Source organism: Pollachius pollachius (genome assembly GCF_949987615.1).
Source record: "Pollachius pollachius genome assembly, chromosome: 18".
Classification (NCBI taxonomy): Eukaryota; Metazoa; Chordata; class Actinopteri; order Gadiformes; family Gadidae; genus Pollachius; species Pollachius pollachius.
The window spans coordinates 5,072,197-5,089,189 of record NC_136951.1 but is presented as its reverse complement, the minus strand read 5'-3'; the positions used below and the strand labels follow the sequence as shown (position 1 = coordinate 5,089,189).

The following is a 16,993-nucleotide window of genomic DNA, read 5'->3' as shown; positions in this document are numbered from 1 at the left end:
CATCTCTGATCTGCCTCACTCGTTTTATCTATTTTCAGTTTCACATCCATTAATGATCCTCTCAGAAAGACACACAGTAGCAGACAGATAGACAGGTCGATAGGTAGACAGACAGGCAGAAAGACATGCAGAGAGGTATAATGACAGACAGGTAGACCGTTAGATGGAAAGTTATATTGAGAGTATGTGATAAGGTTGTACTTTTTCTATAGTCTGTTGTCAAGCACACATATACACACACATGCACACCCACACACTTAAATTTATTGAATGAAATGTTATACTCCTGTGATGAAATTAGTAAACCATGGTGCACATGTTATGGTAATGACTACAAAGCGACATGATTATTCATGAGCAGTCCGAGCAGCTTTGTAGAAGCATCTTATCATCACAAGGTTACAATTGTTTCTATGGCTAGTATGGTTACTATGGTTACTCTGGCTTCTATTGTTTCCCTAGTTTATGTTGTTATAATGAATTATATGGTTTCCCATGGTTCCTATGGTTTATATTGTTCCTATGGTTTCTATGGTTATTATGGTAGCTATGTTGTCTCCCCATAGTTACTATGGTTAGTGTGGGTTCCATGTCTACTAGGGTTTGTGGGAGGTGAAGTCAGATGTGATTTCTTATCACTCAATACACCAGGGTGTGTGTTTAGGTATGTGTGCAACCCAGTTACACGCCATAACGTGTGTTATACCTGTTGGTCCACTTTAGCTTCCAAATGAGTTGAGTTCATATTTACCTGGTTCAAATGGGCAAATACCCGGATTACGGCGACATTGGACTGTGTCAACATCAAGTTATTAGTTAAATTTCTGTCTGCAAATAGTGAAAAAAAAGGCTGACTTTCAAATTATTCTCAGTGGAAATTTCAGTGTGTTTTTAAAACAATTTTAACGAGAGAAGTGCATTTTATTATCATAGACATCGTTCGGTCAATGTACGTTATTACAAATGTATGTTCAGGTCTCTACATAGATAGTTTTCTACTCTTGCTATGGTGGATGTTAAGGACGATGCAATCACTGCACTCAGAAAGCTTGCTTGTTGTTTGTTTCATCGTCTTTGGGCTGTGTGATTATCTGAGCTGTTAGGTTGAGTGTTATTTGATGTTACTGTTTGATGATGTTCTTTCAATGAAAACATATTAAAAAAGGAGGGGGGGGATAGGATTGGATTTAAATCAAGCATAATAACTTTGAAGGATTTTAGTCTGTATGTTTACCAAAAATGATTTATCTTAGTAAGGTTTTGACGATTTTGTAAGGACTACTCAAACTTTCAACATGGTGGTCGTAGCTCTACAGGAAGTGATGTAATTAGCGGGGGACCTCTGGGTCAAATATATTTGGGAACTAGCAAGAGATATGGGTCGTGTTTTGTATGAAAGAAGTCCTCACTGACATACAAGATTATCCATTTGGTGGCATAAGCCTTTCAGTGAAGTGATGCAAATCCTTACCAGAGGTCATCAGAAAAGAAAACTAAAAACGACGCCATTCATTGGTCAACAGAATGACTTGGGAGTCAGCTAGAGACGTTTAGTCTTCTGAATATCAGAGAGGACATTAAGGACGACTAGAATTTTGCAATTTTGGGATTGCTGATTGTAACCCTACTGGAAGTAATCCATTTGAGTATGTTGACAACCAGGAAGTAGAGCATTAATGGATGACTCAGGGTTCAAGGACACTTGGGAGTGAGCTCAAGACTTGGGGTCTGTTTTATGTGAAAGAGTTCCTAAAGGAAATGTAAGATTAAACATGTTGATGCTCTGGTCCCCCAGGAAGTGACCTAATTTGTAGTTGGACACGAATGAGCAAGTTCACTTTGAAGTAAGCTAGAGACCTAGGGTCACTTTTATATGAAAGAGGGCCTCAAGAACATATACCGTTACCAATTTAGGGGTTCAAGACTTTACATTTTCTTTTCTGGAATTTACATTTTCTGTTTCCTGAATTCTCACCCAGCAGTATGCTTCTGAGATTTTTAAATGAATTTCTTCCCAGACCTACTGACTCAACACGCATATCTGAGAATCAGAGCTCGATCAACTAATTGCATCACTTTCTGTAGGGCTAGAGCTTCCAAAAAGATTATTGTATTAGATAGAAATGCACTTATTCATATAAAAGAGACCAGGCATCTCTATCTTACTCCCAAGTCATTTTAGGCTGCCTTAAACTGTGTGTTTTTCTGTATCTTCTGATGACCTCTTCCTGTCAACCACCAAATAGATATTTTTGTATGTCCTTGTAATGCCCCCTTTCATACAAAAACAGACCCATGTCTCTAGCGAGCTAGAGACATGGGTCTAGACAAATGACCTAGACTCCTCGTTCACCTGCTATTTGCATTCCTCCCTGTAGGGATATGACTCCCATGTTGATTTATTTTAGCAGACTTTTGAAAGTATTTGTAAATCTTAGATGCAAACAGTCAAGTAAAATTATTTCTGGTGATATTCCACTAAAGTCCTTGAAGGTTATTATACAGGACTTATATAAACTCACAATTCCCAATTTGGGCGACTGTGGGCGACTGTTATCTTACTGATAAAATTATTCCTGCCATTCCAAAGCCTCTAGTTATGTCCCGGATGGCAAATATGCCAATATTATATATATATATATATATTGATATAAATATCGATATGTGTACATAGTTGAATCAGGCCCGACCTTTGTCAACTGATTGACATATCATATATATCAGGGGGGCCCAAATTCTTCCAAGTGGAGGGCCAAAATGTAATCGTGGGGAGGCTCGTGGGGCAGAATTTAAATTTTTCAGTATATTTAGTCAAATATGTGGGAGGCGGCTGAACAGGATAGGAGCTCAACAGCGCCACCCTACCATCAATGTATCACAATGTTATTCTAGGGTCAGGAATGGAAGTGCACCAATAAATAATATTCAATGAGAGCGAGCGCAGATTCCGAGCGCTGATGGTGGAAAACAATAATATATACAGTGGGTAAGGCGCGGGCCAAATAAAATCGGTCACGGGCCAAACTTGGCCCGCGGGCCCCAAATCGGGCAGCCCTGATATATATGTAGATAAGTAGATACCTTTTTTGGTGACTTTTGTGTAGTTTGAACCCTTAAAAATCAGGGTTTTCCACAATTGTCTAAATATCAGCATCTGCATTAAAGTTGACAGAAAATACAAGCTACCTTAAGCCTGATGAAAAAAATATAGGCTTATATAATACATTGTAATTCATATAATACATCTATTTTATCAAATAGTCTCTGTTATGTATGATTATGCACGGAATTCTCATCCGATCATGACAAACTTTGATGATGGCAAGTTAGAACCGTTTGACTGATTACAAATTTAAGTTACAAGTGAACGTTTCATTGACGCCGGAACATTCAATCAAGCAGAATAGCAAAAGTGTGCTTTCAGGTATCGACAGAGGGAATTATTTTAACCAGCGCGAATGTGATGATATGACAGCTGCTGTTTACTTAGTTTGCATTTGTGCATCTTAAATATTGTATTGAAATGAGGAAGACAGTCAATCCCCCACCCGCACAAAATACAAGCAATGCTGTGGTATCATTTGGCACCACCATCAGTTAGCACCACCACCCTCCTTATTCCCCACTGACACACGTGCAAAATTTTCCCAAGGACTATTAAAGACTTCCTACCTAGCATTTTCCCTTCAAAAAACCTTAAAAGTGGTAATAATACGTCATGATGACTCTCTAGTTAAACTGTAAAAAATGTAGGCGAAAAAAAACCTTTCAAAAATACTTTCTGTAGAATCAATTGCTAGCATGACCTCCGCCTGACCGGAGGGCTGCAGTGTCCTTGTGGGAAGTCTACCGGACATCCAGAGAAGAGGAAGAAGCAGGCCTTTCTATTGGCACTCTCACATGGGATTCTATTGAAAAGCCTGCTATTAACAAAATGTTACAAACAAAAAACTGATTGCTCAGATTACTACATGAAAAATAATGATCTACACCCAATGCAAGCTACGTGGTGTCAGCGATGTCCGTGTCCATAGCAACCAACCTCACTGGCATAACATAATTGTGATATTATTTTTTTTATTATTTATGTGTATTCATATTTATAATATGACACTGACCACAATGAATTTAAATTAGAGTCAGACAATTAAGGAAAATAAACAGAGCAAGTAATGTATTTGCAATCATTTAAGATTTGTGCTAAAAAAAAAGTATGCTGGACCTCACGGCCAAGCTAATGACCAGAATATAATGACTAGAACATATCCTATCTGGTCTTCATCTTCACAGAGCCACCGGCCTTTCTGTTAGAGCCACCCTGAAGAGTAATGCAAGAGTATGAATCTAAGGCATTATGTAGTTGTGTCACTGTAGTCCATTGATAAATATATTCTACTCCATGGACTAACCCTTATATACACTGTATATACGTATTCTATCTCAATAATTAAATCAACGTGTAATGGTAATCTTGGTCATCTGAATTCAGTATGCATCTATATTCAGCAGCCACTTCAGAGAGATAATAAGAGAATATGAAAAAGACTAAAAAGAATAAATAATTCAGTTTTCCTGATGCAACCAATCTCAGAGATGGTTGTCCTCATTAGTCCCTTGGACCCTAAAGGATCAAAAGATAGGGTCCAGGGTGAAAGATACCCAAGTTGTCCTTCAAGTCAGGTTGCAGCATGACACTGACCCGTAAACCCAGGTGGACTATCGTCTGTGTGGCACCGCGTGGCATCATACTAGATGTCTGTGTTTATGTTTGTGTGTGTGTGATGGCGGGGGGGATTTCCGACAGGCTTAGCCCTATGCTACTATCAACCAACGGTCAGCCAACGTGTCCCTCCATTCTCCTCCCCTCCTTCTGTCCTCCTCTCTCCCCTCCTCTTCTCCTGATCTCCTCTTTCCTTCATGTCCCCTCTCTCTCCCTTCCCTCCCTCATCTCCTCTGCCCTCTTTTCTCCACTCCTCTCCCCATGTTGCCATGTGTCCTGCGCATGAAATCTAAAAACAGGCCTAGGGTCTGTGATCCACGCTAGCAGCGAGCATGCTAATGGTACTTTATGCAGATGAGGCCACCCATTGGTCCCAATTATCTGGAGAGGAAGAGATCAAAGAAGCATTCTCTTTTGTCACACACAAGCATGCATGCCCACGCACACATCCATACATACACACATACACACAGACACATAGTCAGACAGGCAGCAGGCAGACAGAAAGACAGACAGACAGATAGGCAGGCAGACAGACAAACAGGCAGGCAGGCAGGCAGGCAGGAAGGCAGACAGACAGACAAACAGATTGGTGTTACCTTGGTGTGGTATCTTGTGGTATTAAAAATAGATGTGTCTGTTAGAAGGCATGAAATATACATGAAACATACAGCTGACATCTGGATCAGCTCTGGCAGAATACCCATCACCGAGGGACGGTGGGGGAAAAGAGGGGGATGGAGAGCCAGGTGTCACTTAGCTCCTAGCTCAAAGACAAAACAAGAGAAGGAACCAGTATATAAAACACGCTAACACTAACGCTTACCCCACTAGGTTTAACCTAAAACATGCTAACGCTAACATTAACCCACTATGTTTAATCAAGACCATGCTAACACTAATGCTAAGCCACCTGTCATAAATATAAACTACACTAAAGCTAAGGCTAAACCAATGCTAACACTAATGCTTAGCTGGCTTTGTTTAACTTAAACCATGCTAACGCTTAGGCCCTGTACTGTTCCTCAACCATGCTAACTGGTAACCCTGCTAACCCCCTGCATCTAACATAAACCATGCTAACACGAATGCATACCTCCCTGTGTTTAACCTAAACCATGCTAACCTAAACTATGCTAACACCTCCCCCAGTGTTTAACACAAACCATGCGTTAACCGTTTACCCCCTCTGTTGAACCAGTTTATTAACCATGCGAATGCTAACCCCCCAGTGTTTCACCTACAAAATGCTAATGCTGAGCCCGCTCTGCCTCTCTTAGTGGCCAGGAACCAGTACGAGCGGATGGGCAGCGACGTCACGATGAAGTGCGGTTTCCTTGAAGACGATGCATCTGTGTCGTGGAAGGTGAATGGCACGGATGTGCGTGCGCGGCACCGCCTGGACGGACCGCGGCTGGTCCTCACCAATGTGGACCTTGGACACAACGGCCTCTACAGCTGCTTCCAGAACCCTCTAGGGGAGCGCAGGGACACCATCATCCTCCGCATCGGCAGTAAGGACACCGCTACGATAAAAGCTACACAATACATGCTACATGATATATGATAAAAACTACATGATACATGTTACAAGACACATGATAAACATTACATGATATATGCTACTTGATACATGATAAACACTACATGATACATGCTACATGATACATGATAAACACTACATGATATATGCTACTTGATAAACACTACATGCTACATGATAGTAGTAGGGGATACATGCCACATGCCATATGCTACATGATACATGATACATGATATATGATACATGATACCCAGTACATGATACTAGTAGGTGATACACACCACATGATACATGCCATATGCTATATGATACATGATATATGATATATGCCATATGATACATGATACATGATATATGCCATATGATACATGATATGATACATTTTACATGATATATGCCATATGATACATGATACATACCTATGATACATTATACATGATACATGCCACATGATACATAATATATGATACACGATACATGATCCTTTTCACATGATACACACTAGATATTTCAAGACACACGCTTCGTGCTGCATGATACATGCTCCATATAAGTAAGTAAGTAAGTAAAATTTATTTATAAGGCACATTCAAAAACACTTTTTTTTTGTTTTCACTGGCCAAAGTGCCATACATGTTGCAAAAAGGCATATAAAAGAACACATACCACATACATAGACAGTACATGAAAAACATAAAAATAAACAACATATCACAAAAGGGGAGGAAAGTCCAGAGAGAAGAGGGGTGTTTCGAGCCTAGATTTAAAAATGGTGACGGAAGGAGCGTCTCTAATTGAATGCGGCAGTTCGTTCGTTGATGATCATAAAACCCTATAATAAAAAATATAATGAATTCTGTCCATGCTCCATATAACACATGCTACATGCCACAACATGCTAATGCTCAATGCTACATGATACACCATCAACCTCTGCATCGACAGTAAGGATGCCACTGTGCTACATGCTACACCAGCCGCTTAATGCTAGTAGTTACAACAATCAAACTACCTTTATTCAAGCATGAGATACTTTCATTTTCACAAGCTCTTCTACAAGAGAAATATAAGTCCACTCTATAATATCTACCTTCAGTATGATATTAGTACAATATTAAAGATATTCTTCGACCAAATTGAAACTGTTACGCTCGATTTCGATGATTTTTTATCTGTTTATTTCTACAGTGTCCATTATACCCCTCGTTTGGACTGTTTTTATTTAACCGGGGACCATTTTGACCGGCACTATGGTATTTTTTTGGTGGTGTGAACACTCATTTTAACTCTGGTTCGGTTAGCTTTAGGTGTGAACGTAATCCGACACAACTAAAGGAACTAAACCCAAACAAAAATGGATTGTGGGTTGAACGTGCACTTTTGCCGTCATTTCACTCAGTTAGGAATCTTCCTAGGCAATGACGACTATTCGAACGCAGCCCGAGTTTATCTGACGCTGTTTCCAGGGCAGCCCCATAAATGAGTTATGACATCACAAAGTGAAGGGTGGCCGGTTGGTTAGCCCCGCCGCTACAAGCCGCATGCTCACTGCAGCAACACATTGCTGAGTGACCACGGTCGACCTAGCTCAGGAGGCAGAGCGGCTCGACTTGTTACTGGAAGATTGCTAGTTTGATCCCCAGCTCCCCGGAGTGTCGAGGTGTCAGTGAGCAAACGCCCAACACTAACTGCTTCAGACGAGCCGGTTGTCCCCTTGCACGGTTGACTCCGCTGTGAATGTGTGCGTTGATTGTTGTAAATTGCGGTGGATAGGCGCGTCTGCTAAATGCCCTGATGTAAAATGTGCTAACCTCGCTAAAGGTTAGCTTCCTGCATCATGAGGCTATGACGTCATGTTAAACACGACAGTCCGGAGCCTCACAGAGCAGAGAGTTGCTCAGCCAATCAGACAGCAGAACCTAGCACCATATAGCACAGCATATTATAATGGCGCACTGCATAGCCTAATGTAGCACAGCTTAGCACAACATAGGATGCCATAGCTTAGTATCAGGGCATATAGGCTTATAGGTGTGTAGTGTGATGTTTATTGACAATTAAGTATAAAGGAATATTGGTTGCAGTCGAAGATGTTTACACCCACACAGACAAACACATACAAACAAACACACACACACACACACACACACACACACACACACAACTGCAAACCAGGAAGCAGCTAGGGCTAGGAATGTGATGGAGTGTGTTTTTGTTCTTAATTTTATATTGTTATAATTTAAGATGATATATTATGCATATTATTTAATTGTTTCATAATATAATAGCAATATATTTTTTATGAAAGGCACCCTACTCTGTCATCATCAGCAGTAAAAAATAGTAATGACTCTGCCAAACATCATGAATCAAACCCTTGAATCCAAGTGGTTTCATTGAACATTGTTGCAGGTTTGCTTCAGGGTTCGTATTTTTGTATTCTTTGGTTCGTAAGGTTTCACTCCTCTCTCCACATAATCGTTAATCATCCTTCACTCTCTCCTTCTCCCCTGCTCTTTCACTTCACTTCACTCTCCTTCACTCTCCTCACTCTCCTTCACTCTCCTCCCCTGCTCTGTCACTCTCCTTCACTCTCCTTCACTCTCCTCCCCTGCTTTGTCACTCTCCTTCACTCTCCTCCCTCTCCTCACTTTCCTCACTCTCCTTCTCCGCTGCTCTGTCACTCTCCTCACTCTCCTTCTCCCCTGCTCTGTCTCTCTTCTCACTCTCCTCACTCTCCTTCTCCCCCTGCTCTGTCACTCTCCTCACTCTCCTTCTCCCCTGCTCTGTCACTCTCCTCACTCTCCTTCTCCCCTGCTCTGTCTCTCTCCTCACTCTCCTTCTCCCCTGCTCTGTCTCTCTCCTCACTCTCCTTCTCCCCTGCTCTGTCTCTCTCCTCACTCTCCTTCTCCCCTGCTCTGTCTCTCTCCTCACTCTCCTTCTCCCCTACTCTTTCACTCTCCTCACTCTCCTTTTCCCCTGCTCGGTCTCTCTCCTCACTCTCCTCACTCTCCTTCTCCCCTGCTCTGTCTCTCTCCTCACTTTCCTTCTCCCCTGCTCTGTCGCTCTCCTCACTCTCCTTCTCCCCTACTATGTCTCTCTCCTCACTCTCCTTCTCCCCTACTCTGTCACTCTCCTCACTCTCCTTTTCCCCTGCTCGGTCTCTCTCCTCACTTTCCTCACTCTCCTTCTCCCCTGCTCTGTCTCTCTCCTCACTCTCCTTCTCCCCTGCTCTGTCTCTCTCCTCACTCTCCTTCTCCCCTGCTCTGTCACTCTCCTCACTCTCCTTCTCCCCTGCTCTGTCCCTCTCCTCACTCTCCTTCTCCCCTGCTCTGTCACTCTTCTCACTCTCCTCACTCTCCTTTTCCCCTGCTCTGTCTCTCTCCTCACTCTGCCCTTCTCTCTTCTGACCTTCATGGGGAGAGTTGATGCTCATTGGTTCAATTGATCCTAGCTATCTGACTATTAACTCACCTGTTAGCTCAGCTCCTAGCATAGCAGCAGAAGGTGGGGGCAGGTTTATACATGGCTTGGCATGGTCTCCATGGAGACAGCAGACTGCTGGATCCAGCCACTCCAAGGTGAAGGGTGTTGACTCAGTTTAACCTCACAGCAAAACCTGTTTGTGTGTGTGTGTCTGTGCGGTAGCCATGATAACTGCATACCAGTGTCAAACCAACCTTAAAACCACATGTAAATGATATGTGTATAATCAGACTGGGGATTTACCCAGGATAGAAGTAATGGTAAAATATAAATAGTAATTTACTCGACACACACACGCACAAAAACAGACACACTCTCTTTCTCTTTCTCTCTCTCTCTCTCAAACACGCAAATGCACATGAACACAAACACTTGCACACACACACACAGGCCACAGACAGTGAGGGCCAGGGCGGGGATGTGGTCTGTGGTGCGTTCAAGTCTGCTACTATTGTTTCTGAAAGACATTAATTTGTTCATACATTTATAGGTTGATATGTTCACACGGGCAGAGATTCATGCGTTATTTTTATGTTTATATTAATATTCTCATACGTTCATACATTTATACGTTCATACATTCATCCATTCATATTTCTATATATCCATATGAATATTAACTCATACGTTCATATCTCTACTCTACTCTCTCGCTCTACCTCTGTCTCTCTCTGAAGGGGGGAGGAAGGAGAAGTGATGGAGAGGTGAGGAGAGATGGAGATTGTGTGAAGAGATTGGGTACAGGAGGGATGGGGGGGTAAATAAGTAAATTTAATCAGTTAATCAGTGTGATGTGTCACTTTTCTTTTAAATAGCAAGACCCTTTTTTGACACACTACAGCCAAAATTAAAAACTAAAACTGCTCTTAACTTATCTAAAACTCCACCTAACTTATCTTAAACGACTGCCTAATGAGATTCAAACGACACCTTAAAGGTGCTGTAGGTAATCGTTGTGAGTGGTAAAGAGTGACCGCAGCAAAGAGTTGAAGATTCACTGAAACAATCAGGGGAAAGATGTCCCGATTGGTCAGATATCAGCCGGGAGATTTTAAATCTAAATGGTCTCATACAGAGGCAGGCGCAGTTATTGTCTCTGGGCATTTAACTCACTTATTGCAGACGGGTGGCTAGGCCATTTCTTATAAACTACACTCAAATAATAGTTCCTGAATCATAACTACAGCATCTTTATTGTCTCGGCATCTCTAACACACCTTCACTTACCTATAACCAGAGTTTGCTTCCGTTGAAAAGTTTTGGGATGAGGTGGGAGCGTCCATGGCAACCAAACGGCTATGCGTATGATTTATTGCCATGACAACACTGTCCTGAATACAGGAAATGTTTTAAAATGCGGAGGTCAGTTTGTCCAGAAGTTAGGGGTCAGATATCTGGCTGTTGCTACAGCTACGCTCCCTTGGGAACTATTTGGATGTGTGGCGTCTTCCCATGATGCACTGTACCACATGATGTCATCGGAATGTTCCCAAGCCCTGCTTGGTGAATGGATGAATGGATAAAACACACACTCACGCACACACAGGAACACACATATGAACATGCACACACACATTGACATACTCTCACACACATGCACACACACACACACACACACACACACACACACATGCAGGCACACACACATACAGCAGCAAAAACACAAACTCCACAAAAGTTCTTCACAGGTGAAGTTTTGTAGATGTTTGTGTGTGCATGTGTTTGTGTGCGTGTGCGGGTGTGTTTGTGTGTGCGTGTCTGTGTGTGTGTGTGTGTGTGTGTGTGTGTGTATGTGTGTGTGAGTCTTAGGGAAGTATTTTTTCTTATGAGACCAAGTGTTGAAGGACCAGACTTTGATTCGCACCCCCACCGACCCAAACCCCAGACACACACACACACACACACACACACACACACACACACACACACACACACACACACACTCTCTAACACACACACATACATACAGATGGCTGTTTCCAATTGTCCGAAAAATTCTTGGAATGCCATGAGCATTATTCTCTCTCTATTCAGCACTCTCTTTATCTGTGTCTGTCTGTGGTTCTGTCTCTTTACCTGTCTGTCTGTCTGTTTTTCTGTATGTCTTTTTGTCTGTCAGCCTGTCTCTCTACCTGTCTGTCTGTCTGTCTGTCTGTCTGTCTTTCTGACTCTTTACCTGTTTGTCTGTGTGTGTGTGTGTGTGTGTGTGTGTGTGTGTGTGAGTGTGTGTGTGTGTTTGTGTCTGTCTCTCCGTCTAGCTCTCTCTCTCTACCTTTCTGTCTGTCTGTCTGTCTGTCTAGCCCCCTACAGTTGTCTAAACAGTGAAACAATTTGGCTGGGGATGTTTGTGTGGGTGGGTGTGTGGGTGGGTGTGTGGGTGGGGGTCAGGGTTCATGGTTGACTGACTGGAGAAGAAAAGTTCCTAATCTTGGGGGAGGCCAGAGTTGGTATAACATCACTCTCTCTTTTGTGTCTCGAATATCCTCCTCCTCTCCTCCTTTCTCCTCCTCTCCTCCCCTCTTCTCCTCTTCTCCTTACCTCTCTCCTCCTCCTCTGTCCTCACCTCTCTGTTCTTCCTTTCTCCTCTTAATTCTTCTCCTTCGCTTTCCCCCCTCGCTCAGTTTAAATGATGTCTTGAGAATGACATTTAACCGTTTCTAAATGTTTTTTTGGAGAAAGTTTCCATGTGTGGTAATTCTTTCAGAACAAGCCCCATGTGGCCTAATATTAATATTCATATAAGAGACAGAATACATTACAGCCAGTTGTGGCTGCTACCCGCTGGATCTTAAGTTGTATTCACCATTTAATACTAATATGTGTGTTGTTATTCACAAACGTTTTAATACACACACGCACAAGCGCACACACCATAATTTGCTATAGCACATGTTACTACACACACCTACTAACACATGTGCTCTCTCTCTCTCTCTCTCTCTCTCTCTCTCTCTCTCTCTCTCTCTCTCTCTCTCTCTCTCTCTCTCCCTGTCTCTCACTCGGTCTTGCATGACAATAAACATCTTGCCGTTACCGAAACATCTATCAATATAATTTTCAAAGGAAAAAAAAATCATCATTGTTACAAAAGGAAGTATATGATTAAAAAAAGATATGAACAACATTCTCCCCCCCCCCCCCCCTACCCCTTCCCCCAGCAATCCCAATGGAGCCTGCGGTGAGCTGCAGGTCCAACACCTACCCTAAAGGCTTCTACTGCAGCTGGCATCTCCTCCAGCCCACCAACATCCCCACCGAGTTCCAGGTGGAGGTCCAGTAAGTCCTCCCCACCTGACTTTGTGTGTGTGTGTGTGTTTGAATGTGTGTGTGTGTGTGTGTGTGTGTGTGTGTGTGTGTGTGTGTCGGTGGCTGTGTTTGTGCGTGTGTTTGCGCCATGATTTGTGAGTTTGTGATCCATGTGTGTTGGATGTTTGCTTGTTTATCTGCTAAGTAATAACATTTATTAACCTTCAATTAAAACTCAATTACCCTTCAATGAGACCTCTCCATTACCCTTCAATGAGACCGCTCATTACCCTTCAATGAGACCTCTCCATTACCCTTCAATGAGACCTCTCATTACCCTTCAATGAGACCGCTCATTACCCTTCAATGAGACCTCTCCATTACCCTTCAATGAGACCGCTCATTACCCTTCAATTACTACTCTCATTATCCTCCAACTCCATAATCCTTTCATCTTATGTGTACGGTACAATGTGTGCTATAACATGTATCACCATACATAGCATGTGTATTATACTACGGTGTTATAACAAGTGCATTTATAACATGTGTTATAACACCAGGGCCGTAACATGTCTCTCAACGACATAAAATGTGTGTGTTATGTGTTATGTGAATGATAGCATGTGCATTATCACATGTGTGCTGTAACCCGTCTCTCACCAGACATAACATGCGCGTTTTGGACGTACAGAAGGACCACGTCCATAAGAACAAGATCCACGTGCTGTTCCCAGAGGTGTTCTCCAGCTTCCCCTACCGGGTCAATGTGACCGCCACCAACGCTCTCGGCTCCGCCTCCTACGCCATCTCCTTCGAGGAGTCCAGCATAGGTAAGGAGGGGGGGGGAGAGGAGCAGGGGTGGGGGAGGAGGAGGAGGAGGAGGATGTAGCGGACTCAGAGGAGGAGGAAGTTGAGGAGGAGCCAGAGGAGGAGCTAGATGAGGAGGGGGAGGTGGAGGTAGAGGGGGGAAGGGTGGGAGGAGGAGCTGGAGGGGGTTGGAGGAGGAGGAGGAGGAGGAGGAGGATGTAGCGGACTCAGAGGAGGAGGAAGTTGAGGAGGAGGTAGATGAGGAGGGGGAGGAGGGGGAGGTGGAGGGGGGAAGGGTGGGAGGAGGAGCTGGAGGGGGTTGGAGGAGGAGGAGCTAAAGGAGGAGGAGCTAGATGAGCAAGCAGAGGGGGTGCAGGGGAGTAGGAGGCGAAGGAGGCCGAGGCTTTCCACATGTTTGAGAGCAGTGTGAGCGTGTCAGGGAACATGAGGACCATGTGGACACCACAGGGAGTCTCCTGTTTATACTGGGAGGAGGAAGGAGAAAGGGAGAGGAGGGGAGGTTTGGGAGGAGGGGAGGGGAGGGGAGGACCGGGGGAGGGGGGGGGCGGGGGAGCAGGAGGAGGAGGAGTAAAGATCGTCTCCTCTGATGTGTTCCGCCAGTGAAACCGGACCCCCCCGAGCGCGTGGTGGCGACCCCAATCCCCAGCAACGTGCGGCGGCTTGAGGTGTCGTGGACCAGCCCCTCCAGCTGGCCCGAGGTGGACTCATTCCCCCTCAAGTACTTCCTGCGCTACCGGCCCCTCATCAAGGACCAGTGGCAGCACGTGAGTGGCTCTATCCTCATAGCTCCTCGAGGTCCGTTCGGCCACGCTCGTCGTTCGTGGCCGTTGTGCGGGGCAACTGGTTAACTGCCGTTCCCCAGTTTGTAGTGGGTCTCCACGCTCACATTGGGCATCGTCCGCAATGCTCCGGTCCAATCCTCATGCCATGACGTTGTTATGATACTATTAGGACTGTTATTATTACATTAGTAGTAGTATTATTGCTTTTATTGCTATTATGATTATTGTTATTTACCATTATATTTCTATCATTTTTATCTAATTATTATTATTGAAATACTAGTATATTACTATTTCCTTCATATTATTTGTAGTATGAATTGTAGCATTATCATTTTAGGACTAGTATGAATTGTATTATCTTGATAGTATTTGCTTTATTAGTAGTAGTATGATTAGTAATATTATCTTCATAATATGTATTGTAAAGATAATACTGTAGTAGTAGAAGTATCTTTATTAGTAGTAATAGTTAAAGTATAATAAGTGTTATGATCATTATAGTGTTGGTATTAGTGGTATTATCATTATTAGGTGTTAAGCAGGTAGTTGTTCAGCCAGCTGTATCATTGTTATTCCCTTATGTGGGCGAATGCCACTTTGAGAGGCAAAGGCAATAGGCTAATCTCCTAAGCACTTCCCACCAAATGTGGGTCCCAGATCAAGAGCAACCTCCAGAAGGGACAGCCAAAAGATGAGCCACCCTGGCCTAATGGGGGCGCTATAACATCACTATCAACTCAAATAGACACAGTTTATGTGGCCAAACGTCTGCTTCAGAGGAACCATCTTTAGGAGGGTTGAGGGTCAAGCCTCGAATTGGTCAAGTCAGATGAAGGTGATTGACCCTACAACATGGCTGCCAGAGGACAAGCAATGTCCAATCAGATTCAAAGGGCAGGGTTACCTTTAGCCAATTATCCTCAGACTGGGTGTACGGAGAGGCTGGTGGCTCGAGGTGTATCAGTCCAAAGAGCGTCTCAATCAGACCCTATGGGGTGCTCCAGCCACAGGATGAATAGTGCCACTTCTATACAGCAATACACAGGGTTTTCCTGGTTCAAAATGGGCTTTTGGGCAAAGAAAGAAAGAAATCGATACATTTTCATGGTATTTATGGCCATTTGATAAATAAAAATACCTATAATGCTTGAATAAATGAAAGTGACTGGAAGGATCAGCGGTCACATCCTAAGCAAAACGTATGTGACCACTGCCATTGACTGGTCCTGGTGCTCAACTTACTAAACATTCGGATTCATCTACCTAAAGCCAATATTCATTTGTGATACCTCTTCGTGGGTTTGGGTGTTAAAATGACATGATAAAAGCCGTTTCATAAGGCCATAACTTTAAAAGTACGAATAGACAAACAACTCTAAGCAGAAATGGCTGCTGTCCCAACTCTCCCATCGTCCCTCCTCCCACCCTCGCTTCCTCCCGTTCTCCATCCACCCACCCCCCCCCTTGTCTCTCCATATCATTATGCATTTGAGAATGCGTCGCTGCCTTGACGCTAGTGTTATAGCGGCCTGTTAAAGCTGGAGTGGTCTGTGAGGTTTCCTGTGCAGCCGCCGGACCATGAGGCTCTGAAACGCGTCTAATGCCCGCTGATATATTCTGCTTACTGCACACACCCCCTTGGCATGTAAAAATAAATATTCCAATGTTATAGCCGATTAAACAAGGTTTTCACTCCATTGACTTAACAGGGCCATTAGTTAGTAACAGAGTAACAGATTTCACATTCAATCCACCAGAAATGCAGATTATTCAACCTAGTTGGACCCTTTCTGATGGCCGGTGTTTGACCTGTTTGTGCTCATTGTATAGGCTGTTCTGGCTGTTCCTTGAATCCCTTAAGTGCTGCAACATGTTTTATATTTTCTAAGACAAAAGCAATGGAAACGTGAGCAATTATTTGCACACACTTTCAAAAGTAAAACAATCATGTAGAGTCTACGTGTTTATTTTTAGTAATATTATTTAGCCATTCAACCGATTGTTATTGCCAGTTTTATTACTATTATTCCGCCACATTCACTAGTTTGGCATGTTCCCCTGGCTCACTCCTACCAAAATGTTCTCATTGCAGTGAAACTGTTACATTCTCTATCCAGTCTACATTCTAGATGTTGTGAAAAACAACCTAACTAGCAGCCTGATCCACACATGAGTGCCGCGAGAGAATAGAGGCACATTACTGAGAATGCTTGTATGTTTGGTTTGTATTTACAACAACGGCTTCCAATTTGCTTTTTTGGTTGGTAGTTTAATTTTGTCGTTGTAGTTTAATGGTTAGTTATCAAACGCTGAATAATAGGATTGAAATTTGCTTGTCAATGGAGAGCTTTGACCTGAGGTCATAACAACGTGACACATGGC

General features: G+C 43.3%; 1 protein-coding gene across 1 annotated transcript in view; it reads left to right on the top strand.

Annotated features, from left to right (window-relative positions):
• The window catches only part of cntfr (ciliary neurotrophic factor receptor), a 63,179-nt gene that overhangs the window by 38,544 nt on the left and 7,642 nt on the right, over positions 1-16,993 (top strand). The window contains exons 4-7 of the mRNA XM_079756165.1: positions 6,001-6,234; positions 12,908-13,025; positions 13,662-13,828; positions 14,427-14,590. Of these exons, the coding sequence (XP_079612291.1) occupies positions 6,001-6,234; positions 12,908-13,025; positions 13,662-13,828; positions 14,427-14,590 (683 nt within the window). The remainder of the gene's footprint in view (positions 1-6,000; positions 6,235-12,907; positions 13,026-13,661; positions 13,829-14,426; positions 14,591-16,993) is intronic.